Source organism: Hakea prostrata, chromosome 10 (genome assembly GCF_041222555.1).
Source record: "Hakea prostrata isolate BN-2017 chromosome 10, UWA_Hpros_2, whole genome shotgun sequence".
In the NCBI taxonomy this organism is placed as follows: Eukaryota; Viridiplantae; Streptophyta; class Magnoliopsida; order Proteales; family Proteaceae; genus Hakea; species Hakea prostrata.
The window spans coordinates 50,046,264-50,067,203 of NC_142609.1; the positions used below are offsets into that span (position 1 = coordinate 50,046,264).

The 20,940-nt window shown below is 38.3% G+C and overlaps 1 protein-coding gene and 1 pseudogene across 2 annotated transcripts; both read left to right on the top strand.

The window, feature by feature from the left end:
• The first annotated feature begins 266 nt into the window (after positions 1–266).
• Positions 267–13,618, top strand: LOC149003787 (uncharacterized). 2 transcript variants are annotated; one of them, XM_089136545.1, is made up of 20 exons: positions 267–1,658; positions 1,925–2,128; positions 3,831–3,935; positions 4,382–4,447; positions 4,535–4,699; positions 5,224–5,298; positions 5,411–5,565; positions 5,859–5,994; positions 6,086–6,155; positions 6,283–6,410; positions 6,531–6,587; positions 7,545–7,730; positions 7,810–7,902; positions 11,122–11,207; positions 11,300–11,366; positions 11,533–11,599; positions 11,717–11,874; positions 12,073–12,164; positions 12,302–12,368; positions 13,059–13,618. In XM_089136545.1, the coding sequence occupies exons 1-20, from the start codon at positions 432–434 to the stop codon at positions 13,221–13,223; spliced, it is 3,369 nt and encodes a 1,122-aa protein (XP_088992671.1). In that variant the 5' UTR covers positions 267–431; the 3' UTR covers positions 13,224–13,618. The 2 variants fall into 2 exon arrangements, with proteins under 2 accessions (XP_088992671.1, XP_088992673.1); XM_089136547.1 differs by having other exon boundaries at positions 11,717–11,853.
• A 4,632-nt stretch (positions 13,619–18,250) lies between these two features.
• Positions 18,251–19,618, top strand: LOC149003788 (ethylene-responsive transcription factor ERN1 pseudogene; annotated as a pseudogene).
• Positions 19,619–20,940: the final 1,322 nt, after the last annotated feature.

A 20,940-nucleotide genomic window follows, 5' to 3' on the forward strand; every position in this document is an offset into this window, starting at 1 on the left:
ACACGCGCGCGAGTCGATGCAACAATTCTCAACGAGCGCCCACTAAAATCGTAAAATTGCAAAATCCCCCCCCCCCCTATCACCCTATGCCAGTGCGTGGGGGTTCGATTCACCGTTGTTCAGATTCACCCGCGTCGTTTCCCTCCAAAATAGATAAATCTTAATCAGTATTTAATTATTTTACCCTAAAATAAAATAATTATAAAACCCTTCAAAGCACCTTTTTAATCGAGCTTTATATACAATTAATTAAAATCCAACAAAAACCCTTCTCTTCTGCACTGTCGCTTCGGAGGCAAAGCGTTGAGACGAGAAAGGGAGAGAGAGAGAGAGTCGCCTCCGTCTTCTATCTATCTGATATCCATTCCATTCTCCTCATCGCCTCCCTCCCAGCTTCCTTCACTCACTCCAAAACCCTAATTAACACTTCCATGGATTCAGAGTCTTCTCAACTCCAACAAGCCCAGGTGGCTGCCATTCTCGGCCCCGATCCTGCTCCATTTGAAACCCTTATCTCCCATCTCATGTCCTCTGGGAACGAACAACGATCGCAAGCCGAGGCAATATTCAATTTATGCAAGCAGAATCATCCCGATGCCTTGTCCCTCAAGCTCGCTCATCTTCAATCTTCCCCTCACCCCGAGCTCCGTGCCATGTCTGCAATTCTCCTCCGGAAGCAGCTCACCCGCGATGATTCCTATATCTGGCCGCGTCTCTCTCCTGCTACACAATCCACTCTCAAATCTCATCTCCTTTCCTGCATTCAGAGAGAAGATGCTAAGACCATATCCAAAAAGCTCTGTGATACGGTCTCCGAGCTCGCCTCTGGAATCCTTCCCGACGGGGGTTGGCCTGAACTCCTTCCCTTTATGTTCCAGTGTGTCACCTCCGATTCCCCTAGGCTTCAGGAATCCGCACTCTTGATGTTTGCCCAGTTGTCACAGTACATAGGAGAAACCCTAATTCCCCACCTCACTACTCTCCACTCCGTCTTCTTCCAGTGTTTGGCTTCTTCTTCCAATTCCGATGTACGGATAGCTTCACTTGGTGCTGCTATTAATTTCATTCAGTGTCTGTCCAGCCCCTCAGACCGTGATCGGTTCCAAGACCTGTTGCCGGCTATGATGCAGACTTTGACGGAAGCACTCAACGGTGCTCAAGAAGCAACTGCGCAAGAAGCACTCGAGCTTTTAATTGAGTTGGCCGGATCGGAGCCCAAGTTTTTGAGGCGGCAGCTGGTCGACGTAGTTGGCTCCATGCTGCAAATTGCAGAGGCCGACTCCCTCGAGGAGGGGACACGTCATCTTGCCATTGAATTCGTGATCACACTCGCCGAGGCCAGGGAAAGAGCTCCTGGGATGATGCGAAAACTGCCACAGTTCATAAGCAGATTATTTGCGATCCTGATGAAGATGCTTCTGGATATCGAAGATGATCCCGCCTGGCACAATGCTGATAGTGAAGATGAGGATGCTGGGGAGACCAGTAATTACAGCGTCGGCCAGGAGTGCTTGGATCGTTTGTCTATCTCATTAGGTGGAAATACGATCGTACCTGTTGCATCGGAGCTTTTGCCACAGTACTTGGCCGCTCCTGAGTGGCAGAAACACCATGCAGCATTGATTACCCTGGCTCAGATTGCAGAGGGGTGTTCCAAGGTATTTAAGCTACTTAGTTATTCTCATTCCAAAATTTATAATCATCATATTGGCCATTGTGATTTTTATAATTATTAAAGTAATTTTCTTTTTGTAAAGTTGTTCCTGTTTATCGTCTTCTTGTTATTACGTTTTACTACTTGCGAGTATATGATTAAAAAGGATACCTTTGCTGTGTTCTTCATCTTTTAAGTTACACTTCGTTTGATATTGATTGTGAACAATAGTGTTTAAATCTTCCAAATATTCTACCACACTTGATGCAGGTAATGATAAAAAATCTCGAGCAAGTAGTGAACATGGTTCTCAATTCATTCCAAGATCCCCACCCCCGTGTGAGATGGGCGGCTATTAATGCAATTGGGCAACTATCAACGGACTTGGGACCAGAGTTACAAATACAATATCACCAAAGTGTGCTGCCTGCACTAGCAACAGCTATGGACGATTTTCAAAATCCCAGAGTACAGGTGAGTGAATCTTTGTGGTTTATGGTTGGCTTATAGCTTTTCTGTTTTGTTTTGTTTTTGGATGAGTAGTGGGCTTATAGTTGCTTGCTGGTTTTTCTTGTGGACCATTATTAATTTTTGTAGAAGAATGAACCACATTGAATTTATTGCCCTGCAAGCTTATAGATCTTATCATGGTGGTTGTTTTCTCATGTCAAATATGCAGATTCTTCACTCTCTGAGAGAATGATTATTAGGTGTTCATTTTTGCTTGGTAATTTAGTAATTCCTTGCCATATCTAGTATCGGTGGCTTCAAAACATGTGGTAGAGTTTACTGTTGAAAGCCCTTTTAAATCTGAATGCGATTAATCATCTATGTTAGTGTAGTAGTTGGCAGAAGCTGTCAATGTCATCGTGCTTTTCCATCAGCAATTTATGAAATGGATAGTATCATCTTTATAGCTCTGGTGCATTTTCCCACGGGAAGCCCTTTTTATCTGCTTAGTAAACAGAGTCACGACCAATTGTAGCTGGTAAAGCTTTTGAAGCCTAATGGCCATTTTCCATAAACAATTTTTTAACTGTCTTCATTTTCTATACTTGTAGGTATTATCATTTAACCTATTCTTTTTTGTTTTTTTTTTTAAGTGAACAGTGTGGAGGGGCTTCTTTTGGTTTGTTATGTTGGTTAACTGATATGCTTTGGCTTGTATGTGCATACAGTGATGATGGAACTCACTATATATTAAGTTATATTCGAGATTTATCTGCCAATGAAAGAGACTTATAAATCTTGGGAGAGGATAGTGGAGTATTATGATTTTCTTCAGCCTTTGGCCTCATCTGAACTGAGTTAACTAGTAAGTACTGAGAACTAAGATTATGGAACGTAGGTTTTCCACTAGGTCAAGCTAAGCCTTATGACATAAAGGAATTAGAGAAGTGTAACACGTATGGACTTCTGGCACTATTAACGTGAACATGCTGTAAGAACTCTATTTAAATGAGGATGGACTTCTAGCTGTGCAGCTGCCTTATTTATGTGCTGAGCAGACAATGGGTGGTTATGTACCATATCCAATATATCAGGACAAGAAGTTGTCTGGGTTTTGGAGGATCTAACACATTGCATGCCCATATTGCACTATCAAAGGGAGTTGCATTCATGAAAAGGATACTTGTTAATAATATGTATAGTGGGAAATTTTTTATATTGCACTAATAGTTTGCCACCGTTTCGGCAATACAATTTGACATCAGAAACAAACAAAGATCTTGCCATGAGGTTTCTCTTTATATTTTGGGTGTTATTTATTTTCTCTCTTCCTAGTATGATTCCGTCCCAACATATGGTTGGGTATATTGTTATAATTTATGCTTAATTTCGTGTTTTCATTTAGTATTTTATTGTGGCCCTTTACCAGTTACATGTGCTTTTGCTTGTTTGTTTCCGATACATTTTTTTATACTGCTATCAGTTCCTTTTACTATAGTAAAGTATTTGTTAACCATTCTATATATCTTTTAAGATGGAAAGCAAGCCTCCTGTGGGATTTATTCTATGTACCTGTATCATTTTTCTGAATATAATTTGCCCTGCCTTTTTTTGTCTTTTTTCTTTTTTTTTTTTGTGGTGGGGGGGGGGATTTGGTTTGGGCGTAATCTGTGGCTATCTTATTCCTTTGTTTGTGAAAATATTATTCCTATCTTATGCTCTGTAGGCACATGCTGCTTCAGCAGTCCTCAATTTCAGTGAAAATTGTACACCAGACATCTTAACACCTTACCTGGATGGGATAATAACCAAATTGCTTACACTCTTACAGGTATGTATTTGTTGATCATTCATTCTAGTATACCAGTTCTTCACCCACATGCAAACATGGTTATGGAATTTTCTTACTTATGTACTCCTTGTATATTCCTGAATGATTCATTTTGGAACAAAACCCAAAATGAAAATACTACTTATTAAAGCATTAAAATGACCTGTTTTCTGAAATGGTATTCAGTTAGCTGGGTGAAATTGCCTTTCAAATTGGATAACTAATGCAACAGTTAATGTGGTTAAATCTCCTTAGAAGTTATTTGCCTACTTTGTGTCAGCAAAAATTGGAAACGAAGACTTATTTATCCAGTTGAGGGAATCACTTTTAGGTTCTTACATAATTTTATTTACTGATGTACAAACATGTCAATGGCCATTTAAGCCTGCCTGGATATTGAGGTTTATTTGTTGGAGAGGATAACTAAATTGTATGTTTGTGTCCAGAATGGGAAGCAAATGGTACAGGAGGGGGCATTGACAGCCTTAGCCTCAGTTGCCGATTCATCACAGGTAGTTAATGCAATCTCACTTATTTTATTAGTAATGGACTTTTTTGCTTTGAAATGATGAAGTCTTACACTTCACATTCATCCATAGGAACACTTCCAAAAGTACTACGATGTCGTTATGCCATATCTCAAAGCTATCTTGATTAATGCAACTGACAAGTCTAACCGCATGCTTCGTGCGAAGTCAATGGAATGCATTAGTTTGGTTGGAATGGCTGTTGGAAAAGAGAAGTTCAGAGATGATGCCAAGCAGGTTAGTGAAAAACATGTCTACTTGCTTATGTAATATATCTATAAATATTATGATTTGATAGCTGCGCAACAAAGGGCAATCCCTTGGTCAGATGTTAAAATCTCAGGCTGCCAGGAGGGTGCTGCTGGATTAAGTCTGAGAGTGACCAGCATGCACAAAAAATGCTGAACTGTTCGACTCACCTCAATCTACTCCTCCTGGGTCCCAGCAAAAATGGGATGCACCGTGTTTGGTCTTTTTTGATGAATACGTGACTGTTGATTTCTTAAAGGTTTACAGAAACAAGTTCAAGTTCTTGCTAATCTGTTGACTATTAAAATTTTTGTGCTAGTTGAATTAGACTTGTAGTTAATGCTACACAGATCTCGTTGGCTGTGGACTTGGAGAATGATGAACAGTAGTTTTGTTGCTTTGGAGCTTCATACATTGCCAATTGTATATTTTTTATGATCAAACTGGATTTTTGTAGGAATTACTAGGCCTGTGGGGCTCATTTTTTGGTTTTTCTTTTCATTTTTTGAAAGGTCATGGAGGTGCTTATGGCTTTGCAAGGGTCTCAAATGGAGACAGATGATCCGACAACAAGTTACATGCTACAAGTATGTTTCTTCAATGTCCTAAAGTAATCTAAGGATTATGTCAGTAATGTCTTCCATATATTGTGGTAGTGGAATAATTTTAATTTCTCTTGTCATCTGACTCATCTCTCAGGCATGGGCTAGACTCTGCAAGTGTCTGGGCCAGGATTTTCTCCCTTACATGAGTGTTGTTATGCCACCACTACTTCAATCTGCTCAGCTTAAACCTGATGTCACCATTACATCTGCAGATTCTGATGATGATATTGATGAATCAGATGATGAAAGGTTTGTCTTCAAATCCATAAGCTTGGTTGTTTGATTTAATTCTATATGACTATGACCATTAGATTACCATAAAAATTCAACTTAGCAAGCCTGTATCCGAGGGGCAGTCCCTGTCAGTAGCAGAGACAGAAGCTGCTAGATTGTTTTGATTCTACATGTCATGAGACAGATGACATCCTTGTTTTTTTTGGTCATGCGTTTTTATACATTCTCATAATGGTATAAATGTTTTTCCTTTAAATTAGTGCAAGGATTTTGTATTTGTTTGCTTAGTTTCTGTGTTTTCATCACAGTATTGAGACTATCACTCTGGGAGATAAAAGGATAGGTATCAAAACTAGTGTACTAGAGGAGAAAGCTACCGCTTGTAATATGCTATGCTGCTATGCAGATGAATTAAAGGAGGGGTTCTACCCATGGATTGATCAGGTTGGTTGGTGATTGATGCAATTATACTTTGTTTGGTTTTTTTAAATGGATTTTTTTCTTTACTGATCAACTGGATTATTAAAATGTGCAGGTTGCTCCTACTTTAGTTCCACTTCTCAAATTTTATTTCCATGAAGAAGTTAGGAAGGCTGCTGTTTCGGGTATTAGTTTTATTATAAATTTATTAAACATTTTTTTGGGTATATTTTGCTGCCATTTTCATGATCCTTGAATGTAACTCAAAGATTTTTAATTTATTATTATTTTATTTTTTTTCAATAAATTTAGCCATGCCGGAGCTATTGCGTTCAGCTAAACTTGCTGTGGAAAAGGGGCAAGCCCAAGGTCGGAATGAGTCTTATGTTAAGCAATTGTCTGATTACATTATACCTGCTCTGGTGGAAGCTTTACACAAGGTCATTCTATAGATTCATCTTCATTTGTTTCCTCACATTGTACCCCATTTGACATTTTCTGTATCTAGTGCTTATTGTGGATTTATTGATCCCTCCTCTGACTTGCAATTGGTCTGTCAGGAGCCTGAGACAGAAATTTGTGCAAGCATGCTGGATGCTTTGAACGAATGTATTCAGGTTTGTGCATTTCTTTGATTTATGGAATCCCAAAATATATATAATGCAATACTTGTTTTTCATTTGCTGCCCTCCTCTCTTTTCCTTTCTTTTTTAAATGTTGCAACAAACCAGCTATGTTAAGAAGAATAGATGGAAGATGTTGGCCAGTTGGCTGAAGAAAGTAACAGATTCAACCATTCAGAATAGATTGATGGGTATAGGGTTAGAGATTGTTCACCACCAATTAAGGTATGGTATTAAGTTCTGGAGTGCTGGGGTAAACTATTGTTGGGACAGATTTTGGATGTGACTTAGAGAATCACTGAATGAATGAAGATTGTGTAAAGAAAATATGACATCATTAAACACGGGTAGAATTCATTTGCGGAAGAGTGACTTTGTATAGATTAGCGAAAAGGCAGGTTTAGAGGTGTTCACTAGCAGTTAAAAGGTAGGAACTATGAGTTACTGAGTGCTAGAGTTAACTACTTAATACACTTCTAGATTGAAATGATTCAATTACCAGGGTCTTTTACCAAAGGAGAATCTTTTTGTCTTATAGCTGGGGGAAATAACTAAATTTTGGTTAGAATTTAATAATGTTTTAGGGTTTGAGATTAGATCTTAATTTACACTATACTCGATTTGACTCCTATCTGACTTGAGAGTTCCAGAATAGGTTAACTATGCATGGTTTATCCCTACTGTAACTTTGGTTGCAGTATGCATATTGTGTCAAATTCATCTTATATACTCTTTAGATTTTTTTAACTGGATCACTGGTAATTTTTGGCGCCAACTAATTCCTATTATCTCATGATTTCTTAATAATTGTTGAACTATCAAGTAGTCTCTGATCCTTACTAGAAACATTAAACTTTTTCTTGAGGTTGCATCATGTACTCTTGTTCTCCAGCTGGTTTTGGAAGAAGCCATGATCTCACTTTATAATTATACTGTCATCTTCTCTCTCAGATATCTGGACCACTTCTGGATGAAAGCCAAGTGAGATCCATAGTCGATGAAATAAAACAAGTAATAACAGCTAGCTCAACTAGAAAAGCAGAAAGAGCTGAAAGGGCCAAAGCAGAGGATTTCGACGCAGAGGAAGGAGAGTTGCTTAAAGAAGAAAATGAGCAAGAAGAAGAAGTCTTTGATCAAGTGTGTTCCCAATTTACTTTGTTAATCATTATTTTCAATTTCCAAGTTTTCATAATTGACTGATTCTGTTCTCTTTCAGGTTGGTGATTGCTTGGGCACACTGATCAAAACATTCAAAACCTCTTTCTTACCTTTCTTTGATGAGCTTTCATCCTATATAACACCTATGTGGGTGAGTTGGTGCAGAACTTCATTTATTTTACTAGTAGATTGCTATTTTATTTAAGTTGATATGAGCCTGTGGGTCAATATTAGGGTTCTGGACAGTTGTTGTTGCTTGGGTTGTTAGTTGAACACACCAAGGTTCAATACTTGGCACTTAGACGAGTTAACACAAACTTCATTTCTTGTATTTGTACTTGCGTTGATGTTGGACAGTTTTTGTTTCATTAGTAAGATTAGATGTAGCATGCACTGTTAGCTGAGGCCTGGCCCCACAGGGTTTAATATTTCAGTTTCAAACTTCCAATTATGATCTTGATCTTGGTTGAAACTGAAGTATGCTGCTGAATGGCCAAAATACACCATGGGTATGGCTGAAATCTCACTGAATTACATCTTTTCGGTGTATAGCCAAATTATTGAAGATCCCCGTCAAGGAATTTATTTCAATGAGTGTCAAAAGACTTGGAAACTAGCAGAATTTTGTACCATGACATCAGTCTGTGATACAATTGAATGATGCAGTAATGGCATCTATGACCATTTAATAGCACTTCAAAAAGAAGATGTGCCTTTTTGTGATAGTTATTTGCAACTGGAGCACTTATTTGCAATTTACAAAACTGTCACTTTTATTGTTGGTTTTCTTATTGGACATACTTTTGTTACTACCACTACTGCTATTAATTGACTTTTAATACTCATTGATTGATGTGATGAATTGCCAATTTGTTTACAAGTCCTGCTAGCCATAAGTATTTTAGTGGAGTGTGAAAAGCAAGTACAACATTCACTTAGGCATCATTTGTTTGCAAGATAGAAAGGGGTGGGCAAAATAAACATGTTAGACCCACTTGTAGATTTGTAGTGTGGTGGGAGAAAGGAAAGGATTTTGTAGAAAAGTTTCAAATGTGGGTCCCACTTGTATTATCCCTTACTTTTCCATAAAGTTTCACCAAATATGTAGGACTTTTAAAAAGGATGGGGCGGGAAAAGTGGGATGTCACGTCAGCAAACAGGCCTCCTTAATTTAAGGAAGCATGTTTGCCCAGTTTCCTACCCCATTGAACCAAACAATTTAGGTCTTGAAATTCTGTGGAAAATTTTACTTTTTTCCACCCCCACTTCAATTTTTTCAAACAAACAATATCTTAGGGTCTATTTGTTTGAAGAATTTGAAGTGGGGTGGGAAAAAGTAATTTTTTTCTCAAAATCTAGATTGTTTGGTTCAATGGGGGTGAGAAAATGAGCTATTTAAGGAAGCTTGTGTATGTGGCATCCCACTTTCCCCTCCCTGTGTCTTTTAGAAGTCTTATAACTTCAATGGAATTTTGTGGGTAAAGGAGGGAAATAAAAAAATGTAGGACCTACATTTTCAACTTTTCCACAAAACCCTTTCCTTTTCTGTTATTTTCCCAGCCTACTACAGTGGATTCCACATGTTTATTTTTCCCACTCCTTTTTATCTTGCAAACAAACGAAGGGTTATAGTAAGAATGTATAGTGTCTTGTTTTCCGTATTATATTGAACCATCAAAATGTTTGATACTTATGAAATGGCTTTAATTTTATTTGTGCATATTTTAAATTGTTTTAATTGAATTAGGTGTGTTCAAGTACTAAGGTTTTGTGTGTTTTAAACCCGAACCCTCGCCATCCACCCCCCCCCCCCCTCTCTTTTTTTCTCATTTAGAATACATGTAATGGTTCTGCTATCCATAGAGAGAGCTTAAAGTATGGTTTCCTAGATTTAATTTGATCAGTTGGGTCTCAAAGAAAAACCATGGGAATTTTGTGGTCTCATGATCTATGGTTTCCTAGATTTAATTTGACTAGTTGGGTCTCAAAGAAGAACCATGGGAATTTCGTGGTCTCGTGACCTTTTCCAGCATTGAGATTGATTAAGAGTATTTGAGTAGTCTTGTGCTGAAAGATTACCTTTGTAATTGAAAATAAAAAGCAATTATCCTTGAGATGATTAATAGGGGCAGTGCCTGGTTGGCTAACTGTCCTGTCTAACACAGTTATCAATTCTTCTGGGAATAGAATTTATTAATAGCGACAAACTTGAGTTGACAGAATACAAAAAGAAGAGTAAAGATAAAAAGGGGAGGGTGCTGATGGAAAGAAGATAAGTGAGGAGAATTATGCTTATATGCTATGTTGATGAAGTTGCCCCCAACCTCTCGACAACCAGCAAGGGTGGAAAATTAGTCTTGGTTCAGGTAGAGTGTGTCAGCATATAGACTTCTTTCAATCCTAGATTTTATGCATAAATCTCAACATCTTAATGTCTTGAGAAGGATTAACATCAGATGAAACAAAATTAAAAAAAATAATAATAATAAATAAATAAATAGATCCTAACAGGTAGGTAGGGATCATGTTTAAGTTTCAGTTTGAAACACCCAATCTCAGTGGATTTTGGCCAATCAGTAGGGAATATGCTGTTAGGGTAGCCCAGAAGTAGCGACTCTAACCCCAAATTTGATGGTCAATGGAGGAGGCACTAGGGAGATCAAAAAAATCTTTTATATTTGGACAGTCTATTTCAACAAGAGGACGATAAACAAAGTATGACTTAACAGATGGAAATTAAGTATATGGTAGAAGGGCTAGAATTCTAGAATAAATCATGCCTGAGAGAATATCAGGTCAGTTGGGAGATATAGAAACGGAGAGAGGGAAAGAATGCTTGGCCAGCAATACTTGAAACCTAACTCAATGTTGCATTCTCTATGCCTGCTTATTGCGTTGGGCTTCTTAAAATATGTAAAGGGAAAAAGAATACAGCTTCCTAAACAAACTCTAAATCTGAATTAGAAAATAAACCAATTCTTATCTCCTTTTGCTCATTCTTCAAATGACTGGAGTTGATTAACCTGTTTGATTCTTGTTCATGCATTTAATGATTATCTGTGCTTCTCGTTCAGACTGTGTCAGTGCCATGAACATGTGTGTCTGCAGTCGTAGAATTATCTTGGAGATGCCCAGTATCTGTTTCCCATTCTTTCATTCTGTTTTTCTTTTAAAGTTTGTCTCAAAACAATAAAAAGTCACCTCTATGAAGTTGCACCATTTATCCTTTACTCAGTTGATTGGGCCTTTTACTGTTAATTTTGTTGTCACCCTTGGATATCTTAGGAATTCAAGTTTGTCTTGCAAATTCTGATAATGCGTTAGTGAACTATTGCACAATTTGAATTACTTAAAATGCATTTCAATGCAGGGCAAAGATAAAACAGCTGAGGAAAGGAGGATTGCGATTTGCATTTTTGATGATGTTGCAGAGCAATGTAGAGAAGCAGCTTTGAAGTATGCATTCCCTACAAAATATTTAAGCTTGGATTCAATCTTTTTTCAGTTTGGGTTTTTGCATTGTGTTTATTCTGTGAATGGATGAACAGGTATTATGATACATACCTTCCTTTCCTATTGGAAGCCTGCAATGATGAAAATCCGGATGTTCGGCAGGTTTGTGTCATGACCAACACCTATGGTGATTCTGATCCTCCATTTTGCATTTAGTTTCCTCTGTTTATTAATTTTTTTTCATATTTAAGCTAAATTTTATCTTTATCCCTTTCTCTGGGTTTGGGGAGTGGGTTAATTTTCCTGTGACTATTTTTTTAATCTACAGGCAGCTGTATATGGCATTGGTATTTGTGCAGAGTTTGGTGGATCTGTATTCAGACCTCTTGTTGGAGGTAGCTTTCCTCTTCTTTTGCATGTTTTCAAAAGTCGGGCCCCTCATCGGTTGTATTTAAGTATTTGAACTTAAATATTCTGTGTATGAAAACACTGCTCTGCTTTGTATGTTGCAGAAGCTCTTTCAAGGCTAAATGTCGTGATAAGGCATCCGAATGCTCTCCATTCGGATAATGTAATGGCATATGACAATGCTGTCTCGGCTCTTGGGAAAATATGCCAGTATCATCGTGAAAGTATTGATGCTGCTCAGGTTTGTCCATCATTGTCTGATGTATGTAGTGTTTATTTTCTGGCGTGAAGTACTTCAAGATAACTGAGTGTTAATTTCTGTTTTCAAACTTCCAACTGTAACATTCTGAATTAGTATATCTTGTTAACCATTAATTTCATTTAACATTACAGAAACCTTTGGCCAGCCATTATTTTAATAAAATAAAATGCTTTCTTTTGTCATTGTGTTGTGTGGCAGGTTGTTCCTGCTTGGTTAAGCTGCTTGCCAATAAAAGGTGATTTGATTGAGGCCAAAGTTGTTCATGAACAGCTTTGCTCAATGGTGGAAAGGTACTAAACTATTTCATTTTTACATATTATGACTTCATCCCATGCTTCTTTGTTAAACCTAGTTGTAAAGACCCTTTTTTTTCTTTAGGTGTGCTCTTGGAGTAGTTCAAATTCACTTTTAATCATCATGTTTACAGGTCTGACATGGATCTTTTGGGCCCGAACAATCAATTTCTTCCCAAGATTGTTGCTGTCTTTGCCGAGGTACATCTATTTATTTGGGATACTTTCATGGGCATTTTGTTCTTTCCCTTCTACCATGCTCCCCCATTTTGGCCATGTGAATTTATGATTTGCGAGGCTGACCCCATTGGGTAGAGTGGGGACCACTTGATGGGTTGCTTGTCACATTTGGTTGCCTAACTAAACCATATATTGTACATTGTGTGGGGTTTGTGCATTGATTTTCAACCGGTTCCTGTTAAGTTCAGATTTCTTCGCTAGTCTTCTCCAACTCATTCTAAACCTTGATTATTACGTATGGGGTGTTTCACATTGATTTAGAAGTTAAGACCACAAATAGATGCATTGCTGGCTGGCATTGGCAACATGTGTACCAAATTATCATGGCATGGGTTTTATGTGGTCTTAAGCTACTAGTGTTGTTTCATTTAGCAGATGGATGTTTGGAAATGTGAAATATCAAATCCTTGGTTTTCATCTCTCTGGATTCACCCTTTAATATTACAAAACTGGAAAAGCGTGTGGTCAGGAGTAGTTTTACCTTGGACCCCAGGTTCTGGTTACAGAGTTCAATTTTTGCAGTGCATAGCCTAGGAATTGACCTGCCATTCAGCCCGTCCGATTTTCAGACTAGATTATCAGCCAAGATTGGGTTGGACAGCGTGGTTTTTGTTTCATGTATTCATTGTGGTGATTGGGTGTTTTGTGTAGGTTCTATGTGCAGGCAAGGAATTTGCAACAGAGCAAACTGCCAGTCGAATGATCAATCTTATAAGGCAGTTACAACAGACTTTGCCGCCTTCTACTCTAGCATCAACGTTTTCATCTTTGCAGCCTCAACAACAGCTGGCGTTGCAATCCATACTCTCCTCTTAGTTTTTGGATATCTGTCTGGTTCTTCTCATCGTTATTTTCGAGTGAAGAGTTGCTACATCTGGTTTGGTTTGGTGTCTATTAATGTTCATTACCCATTCTTTCATAGTGTATTTCAGTCGTTCATTTGGCTTGGGATTTTCTGGCAATGCGATGTTCTGGTCAGTTGAGGATAAAAGTCGTGGAGGTGGATGATAAGTGTTACTATGTAGAATATGTATATTACGAGCGATTATTTATCGTTTAATTTTGTCTGGTTGAAGGGAAAAAAGAGAGAGACTGCTGGTGGTCATTGAGAGTGTTTGTTGGTTGCGGGGTTTGAGGATTGCAAACTTAGGCCATTCTGAATGCAGTTTTGTTATTTTATCTTAATGTATCTGTAATCTTTTTTTCTTTTTCGGTTCGTCCATCTTTTCTTTTTTCCAATTGTGGGAGACATTGAAATTATATGAACACACATACTACTATATATAAAGTCTCTCTCTCCATTCACTATTATCGGAAAACATGTCAACAAGCGCTCAGGGTCCACCTCAGGGTTCACCTCGGATGTCGGATGTTTTGTGCAGGTTTTATTTTATGGTTTGCTGACTTGATAAGATTAACACTTCTCAATGAAGAGGTTGTGGGTTCTATTTTTTTGTATATTTTATAATAATATCATTCGTAATATATAAACAATCATAAACTTAAATGGATTAAATTAAGTATGTGTTTATTTATTAATAAGATAAAAATCCCATAAATATCCCACCCTCAGAGGTGACTAATTTTAGGTCAATGGTGGAACAATGTGGATTCCTTGATCTGGCGTTTTCAGGGATCACCTTACACTTAGAGCAATAATTGTATAGGTAAGGGGAGCATTCGGGTGAGGTTAGACAGCTCTAGTAACTGCATAATGGCTTATTGCTAACACTGAAGTTGTAGTATTTCTGTATTTGTTGAAATTGCAATTTCGTCAGACCATGTCCCTCTAATTTTAGATATTGATAGAAGACCTTTAAGAGGCCCTCGACCTTTTAGGTTTGAAACAATGTGGCTGCAGGATGGGGGTGTGAAGGCATTGTTCAGCGATCAGGGAAGAAGGAAGAGCTCCCTTCTATCCCTCAAATACTCTTTAAGAAGTTGAACCGGTGCCAAGAAAGCCTTATAGTTTGGAATAAGGAAGTGTTCAAACATTTGCAATCTTAAATCAGCAAGGTACGGTCGTACAGAGACACTTAGCTAATCTCCAAAGTCTCCCAATTAATGAAGAATCACAACTACAAGAAAGTGTGTTGGTTGCTCAATTAGAGGATCTCCTTCAAAGTGAAGAGATTTTTTGGAAACAAAAATCAAGGATTCAATGGCTTCAAGAAGGTGAGCGAAATACGTCATTTTCCCATGCCAATGCGCTAGCTCGGAGAAGGAAGAACATGATTTCTAAAAATTAAGGACATGGATAGGGAGTGGTGTACAATAGAGAAGGAAATCTATAAGCAATTTTTCACCTATTATGAACAACTCTTCTCATGGGATGAAATTGAAGATGAAGTTCTACAAAGAGCATTAGCTGGAACACATGCAAAGGTGTCAACCATGCAGAATGAGATGATGATTGCTAAACCAACATTGGAAGAAGTTAGAATGGCCTAGTTTGATATGACTCCCCTAAAGAGTCCAGGTGTGGAGGGTCCCCCCCGCCCTCTTTTTCTTTCAAAGATTTTGGGACCTAATCTATTCAGAATTATTTTGCTTTGTTGTCCACTTTTTTGTTACATGTTTTTTACCAAGGGAAGCAATGATACTCTAGTGCCTCATTCCTAAGTAGGAGAGTTTGAAAATGGTGGAGGGCTTTAGACCCATTAGTTTATGTGGATTGGCCACCAAAGTCGCTAACAAGGACATTGCCAACAAATCACACTCCTTTCTTCCAGATATTGTACCTCAAGCTCAATCAGCCTTTGTCAATGATAAATCTATACCTGACAATGTGTACAAGGCTCATGAAGCCTTTCACTACTTGAAGGGGAGGAAAAAGGGAAAGAGGAATTGTTGGCACTTAAGCTTGATATGAAAAGAGCCTATAATAGGGTTGAATGGAGGTTTGTGGCTGCTTTATTATCCAGGCTAGGCTTTGTTTGAGGTTTATTGATCTTATTTTTAACCTTCTTTCATCGATGACTTATTTCTTTATACTTAATGGCTTAGAAAGGTTCTCCATCACCCCCGAGAGAGGTAGCAGACAAGGAGACCCCCTATCCCCGACTCTTTTTGTTCTTTGTTCTCAGACCCTCACCAATTTGATTGCATTAGAGGAAGAGGCAGGATCCATTAAGGGTATAAAATTTAAAGGTAGAACTGAACCTCTCACTCATTTAATGTTTGTAGATGATTGTATTCTCTTCTCAAAGGTGAAGCTTTCTAGCATCTTCAACTTAAAGGAGTGCATTGAAGTTTATTGTGTGGGATTAGGTCAAGAAGTTAACTACAAGAAATCCTCCTTGTGTTTTAGCCCTAACACCCCTTCTCGGATCAAGAGGTGGTTCTCCAAAGTTTTTAAGGTCTCATATAATGAAGGCCCAACAAAATCTTGTTTTGCCAACAGATTTTGGAGTATCTGAAACTGAGCTTTTCCATTCTCTTAGTGATAAGTTGGAAAAGAAATTCAATGGTTGATCACAAAGACTCTTGAATCATACGGGTATAGAAGTGTTGTTAAAGGTTGTGGCTTTATCCTCATCCATCTACACAACATCACATTCAAGATTTCAAAAAGTATCCAAAATAAAATAAGGTTTTTGGCAGCTACATTCTTTTGGGGAGGTGTGGAGAAAAAAAACCTATTCATTGAATGTCTTGGAAGAGGCTAGCACAAACACGATGTAAGGGGGTTTAGCTCTTTGGGATCCATGGAACCATAATAGAGCTTTATTAGTAAAGCTGCTTGAGGTTATTTTCGGAGCCAAATTCAGATTGGAGTAGATTTATGAAGAGCATATACTTCCCCTCAACTTCATTTCTTGAAGCCCCCCTTGGAATCACCCTCGTGGACGTGAAGAAGCATACTTGAGGGAAGAAGAATTGTTGAAGAAGGGGCCGATGTGGCATAGGAGAAGGCAAACTATTAAGATTTGGGAAGACCGATGAATTCCCACTCTTAAGGGCTATAAACCAAGGGTTAGCAAAGACCCAGATTGCACATTAATATATCTGGAAGACCTCATTGACCAACGGGAAAGAAAATGGAAGGAGGACATTATCAGAAGGCGTTTCACAAAGGAGGGATGCTAAAACGATCTTGGGGATCCAATTAGCTCTATTTCCTGGGGTGAATCAACTGACATGAGGGGTAGGTAAAACCAAAAGTTTCTTAACTAAGGAAGCCTATCACCTACGAGAGCAGTCCTTCATCCTCAAGAAGACATTCATGGGTGGAGATATCAGAGAATTAATGGAGGGATTTATGGAATTGCACTACTTTCCTATGGTGGGCAGCAAATGAAGCTCTTGCTTCAGCAAAGGGCCTAAACAAGAGAGGCGTTAAAGTAGACAACTTATGTAGGGTGTGCAACAATATAGAGGAAAATATAACCCACATTCTCTTTAACTGGGAAGTGGCAAGGGCAGCTTGGTTCGACAGCAAATTAACATGGAAAAGTTATGAAAATGTCTACACCAAGATAGTTGAATGGTTTGATGGATTGAAGGAATTAGAGATAATGGAAAGTAAAAAAGTAGGGTATATGAAGAGCTTCTCTTCCTTTAAGATGTGGACACACTTTGGAAAGCATACAATGATAGAGTTAAAGGAAGAAGGAAGTGGACACTAGATGAAATTGCAAGGGAAGCAGAGAGGTCTCATGAAGAATTTTGGAAATTTGATCGGGTCAAGCAAAAATTACCAAAATTGGTTATTATATATAGCAGGATCGTTATGAAATGGAATCTGAAACCAGGGGATTATGAGAAACTCCATCTCCACCCTCACGAAGCTCTTAAGGTTGTTTAATTTGGTGACGACGACGACGACGACGACGTGCATGCAAGTAATGTCATCAGAGATGAGATCGATCTGCCCATTTATTTGGGAATGTTAGACTTAGACCTCATTAAATTAAATTAGACTTAAAACTGATCAGGCTCCAGAGATTCTCTCTCACCTCCTCTGCACTTGTGTTTGACATTCAGATCATGGAGACCCACTTTTTTCTTGTCTTTGCCCTTTCTAAGGAAAAACAAAGGAAAAAAGATGACTTATAAAATATTCGCATTGAAGATCAAACATAGAGAAATGACTAGCTAATTACCAAAATTGGTTATTATGTATAGAGAAACATAGAGAGATTAATCTTTTCTGGTTCACGGGAAAATTACCTGGAAGCATTTATAGGTTATTATTCTTTGTTTAATTAATTTGCATCATCGATCGATCTGCTTGAGTGGCCACTTAACGACGATTAATAAACCATTCGAGCATCGGTGGAACTGTGCGCGGAAGGGAGTGTTTTCCTTAATTTCCATATTTATTTTCATGATCTAAAAGCAATCTGCGCGCGCGATAACACGACAATATTCTCTCCTCTGCTTCTGCTTCTGTTTCTGTTTCTGTTTGGATCTCATTTCAACAGACAGTTGGCATGATCTTACGTGGCAACCCTTCGTGCCTTCACGCCCTTCTTCACTGTTGGGAGTTGTTGACCCAGACAGAAAAAGTAATGATTCGCATCATAATTAAAATTCTACATTTCCACCAAGATTGATAAAATTCAGGATTTAATTGTACTGAGAGAGAGTTTTCTCTCTTTCTACGATCGATGAAGAAAATTAGCAGGGCAAAAGAGATATTTTGTTAAGGATATGGAACTGACATGTTAGCCATGAAATGAAGTCTATTATTTTCAGAGAGCATGACCTCCCGTTAATATATACCAACAATAAATAAAATAAACCATTAAGACCTTTTAATATATTATTATCCAACTGCATTAATTCTGGGAATAACTTCAAATATCCTTAAGAACACATAAATCCAATTTACAGCCAAATCGATGAGGAGATGAGAACAGGCTCTCCACTTCCGTGGAGCTAGCTAGCTACCAGAGAAGCACATCATCATCCTTCAGATGTTTTCCTTGTTTTAAATCAAACCCATCAATCTCTTGCTGCTTCTCAATTCTCTTCTAAACTGATCTCAACATGGAACTTCAGTTCCAACCACAGCAACAACAGCAGCAGCAGCAGCAGCAGCAGCAACCTCAACAAGAAGCAGGAGGGCTTAGTAAAGGAAATAATAAAATGAAAGGGAAAGCAGGCGGGAAGAGTAACGGTGGCAGCAACAAGTTTGTAGGAGTAAGACAAAGGCCTTCTGGGAGATGGGTTGCAGAGATCAAAGACACGACTCAGAAGATAAGGATGTGGCTTGGCACATTCGAGACTGCAGAAGAAGCTGCTCGAGCATACGACGAGGCTGCCTGTCTTCTTCGAGGATCCAACACTCGCACTAATTTCATCACCCACGTCTCCTCCAATTCCCCCCTAGCATCCCGAATTAGGAATCTCCTTAATCATAAGAAAGCAGCTCTTAAACAGCAGCAGCAGCAGCAGCAGCTCAATTCCTCCTCTTACGCTACTGACACCAATACCACCTGCAGGTCCACCACCACACCCCCACCTTGTAATAATGCTACCACAGCTGGTACTATCATTAGCCCTAATTGTGGCAGTTCCATCACTCATGATAGCTACTTCTCTTGTGAAAAGATTCAGGCGGGGAAGCACATGTACTCTGATGATGCATACAGGCCAGATTTGAGCACTTGTAGCAAGGATTTCGATCTGGGTTCTTCACAGTCTGATCAGCTCTCAGGCATATTTGGTCCAACATTTGATCGATGTCCAGTGAACCATGGAGGGTTGGAGCTGTCAAAAAATGTTGGCTTTCCTGAGATGACACAGGAATCAAACTTTGTGGATTTGGAAAGGATGAGAGTGCATGAATACTTGGATACTGTTCATGATCCAACTACTGATGCTTTCTGGGATCTCCCCCCACTTTGTCAGTTGTTCTGTTCAATTTGATGCTTAATTGGTATTCACTGTCATCTTCTCTCTTAAACTTCTTAACGTGGTATTTGCAATATTGCATGTATGGTTTTGTATCGGATGGAGAATTTCCCGTGCAAGAGGGGGTGGTTTTAGGGTAACAAACACTGTGTTACTCCCCATCCTGTTACCAGGCCAGTGTCCAGCTCTTACCATTTTGACATTTCCAGGGAACACTTATATGGGAAATTCCTCTACCAACAATCACGAGAATCCCGAGAATCCTTTGAGCACTCAAGTGTCAACTCAAGTTAGTTAGTTCTACACCATCATGTGGATCTGTACCCAATTCTATGCAATTATTTTGCACTCAGTCATATAAATTTATTTGTTCTGAAGGGCTACTTGTATGATCTCAAGAGTTTCTTTTTATTATTATTATTGTTATTCCACCTTAATGTAAATTATTGTTATTCCACCTTAATGAATATATTCTAACACTGGAATATTTACCACATGTGAATGTCAATGTAAAAGGTTTTCTAAGACCATCTTCATAGCGTTGGAATCTTCTGTCCTGATAGCTAAAGGCCTGTGCGTTTCAAACTCAAAGAAGGCATCTAAGTTTTCTTAGTTTTCTTCTTTTTCTTAAAAGATTTGAGCTTAACAATAATGAAATTTTCATCAAAATGCATGATGGCATAAGTAGATATATGCTTCTCCTACCGCCAACAAGTGGAGGAAATTAAAGGGATTATCTAAGCAGCCAGAAGAATCCCCAGGCTCAGTAATATAAGAAGGGGCAGCTTACTGTAACCTTTGGTTCCTCGACAATCACCTAAAAACAAATGGGTAAACCAACAATCACCAAAATAAAATAGGATCAAGAAAAGGCTCGAGAAGGGGTACGTATTTGGGGGGGGGGGGGAGAATGAGCTGGGCCTGGCTCCCTGGACCAAAAGAAGGGAGAGAGAGAGAAAGAGAGAAACGGGGAATCCAGAAGGAAAGGCTGGCGGGGGAGGAAGAGGATGAAGAGGGAAAAGGAGGTAGTTCTCGTGCTCATGGACAAAAGGCAGACAGACACTCTACTATGATTAACTCAGTTTCTTAACATAACAAATCACCTTGACAATCCGTTTATCAACCTAATTTAATATTACACAAATATTAGCTAGCCTTTTATGTCCTGATGATGGTAACTCAAAACTATTTAAGTTCAGTTTTGACAGGAAACTGAAGATTTAAAAGCAAGCTTAAGAGTAAAAGGAAAAAAATGACTTGGTCATTAATGGAGGTTGTGAGAGATTATTGTGATAATTTATTCATTTTTCAAACATAAATTCTATCTTAAAAACAAATGTGTAAGATAACTCTCAAGAAAATAATACTTTATAATTTTATAATTAAAAAGATCTCAAGAAAAGAATTCATTGGAGTGAAAGGTGTAAAATTGAATTTCTAATTTAATATGATTCTAAGTACTTGAACCTTTAATTTCCAAGCACATATTATCAAATTACGAAATAGTAAACAAACGAACACCTTGGTTTAATAATTAGCTTGCTTAGCTATTTACCCAAAAATATATATAAGCTTGCATAACTAATGGAGTTAAGTCTGGAGGAACTTGCTAGGTGAAGGTCTTGGCCTATTTTTTAGCATTAGGATCACAGGTCTTTTTTTTTTTTTTTTT

Bases quoted from the DNA above. Each gene is read 5' to 3' on its own strand.
- LOC149003787 (XM_089136545.1), top strand. From the start codon at position 432: ATGGATTCAGAGTCTTCTCAACTCCAACAAGCCCAGGTGGCTGCCATT. The intron at 11,367-11,532 runs GTTTGTGTCATG...TTTAATCTACAG, and splicing joins AAAATCCGGATGTTCGGCAG to GCAGCTGTATATGGCATTGG. The intron at 12,165-12,301 runs GTACTAAACTAT...TCATGTTTACAG, and splicing joins CTTTGCTCAATGGTGGAAAG to GTCTGACATGGATCTTTTGG.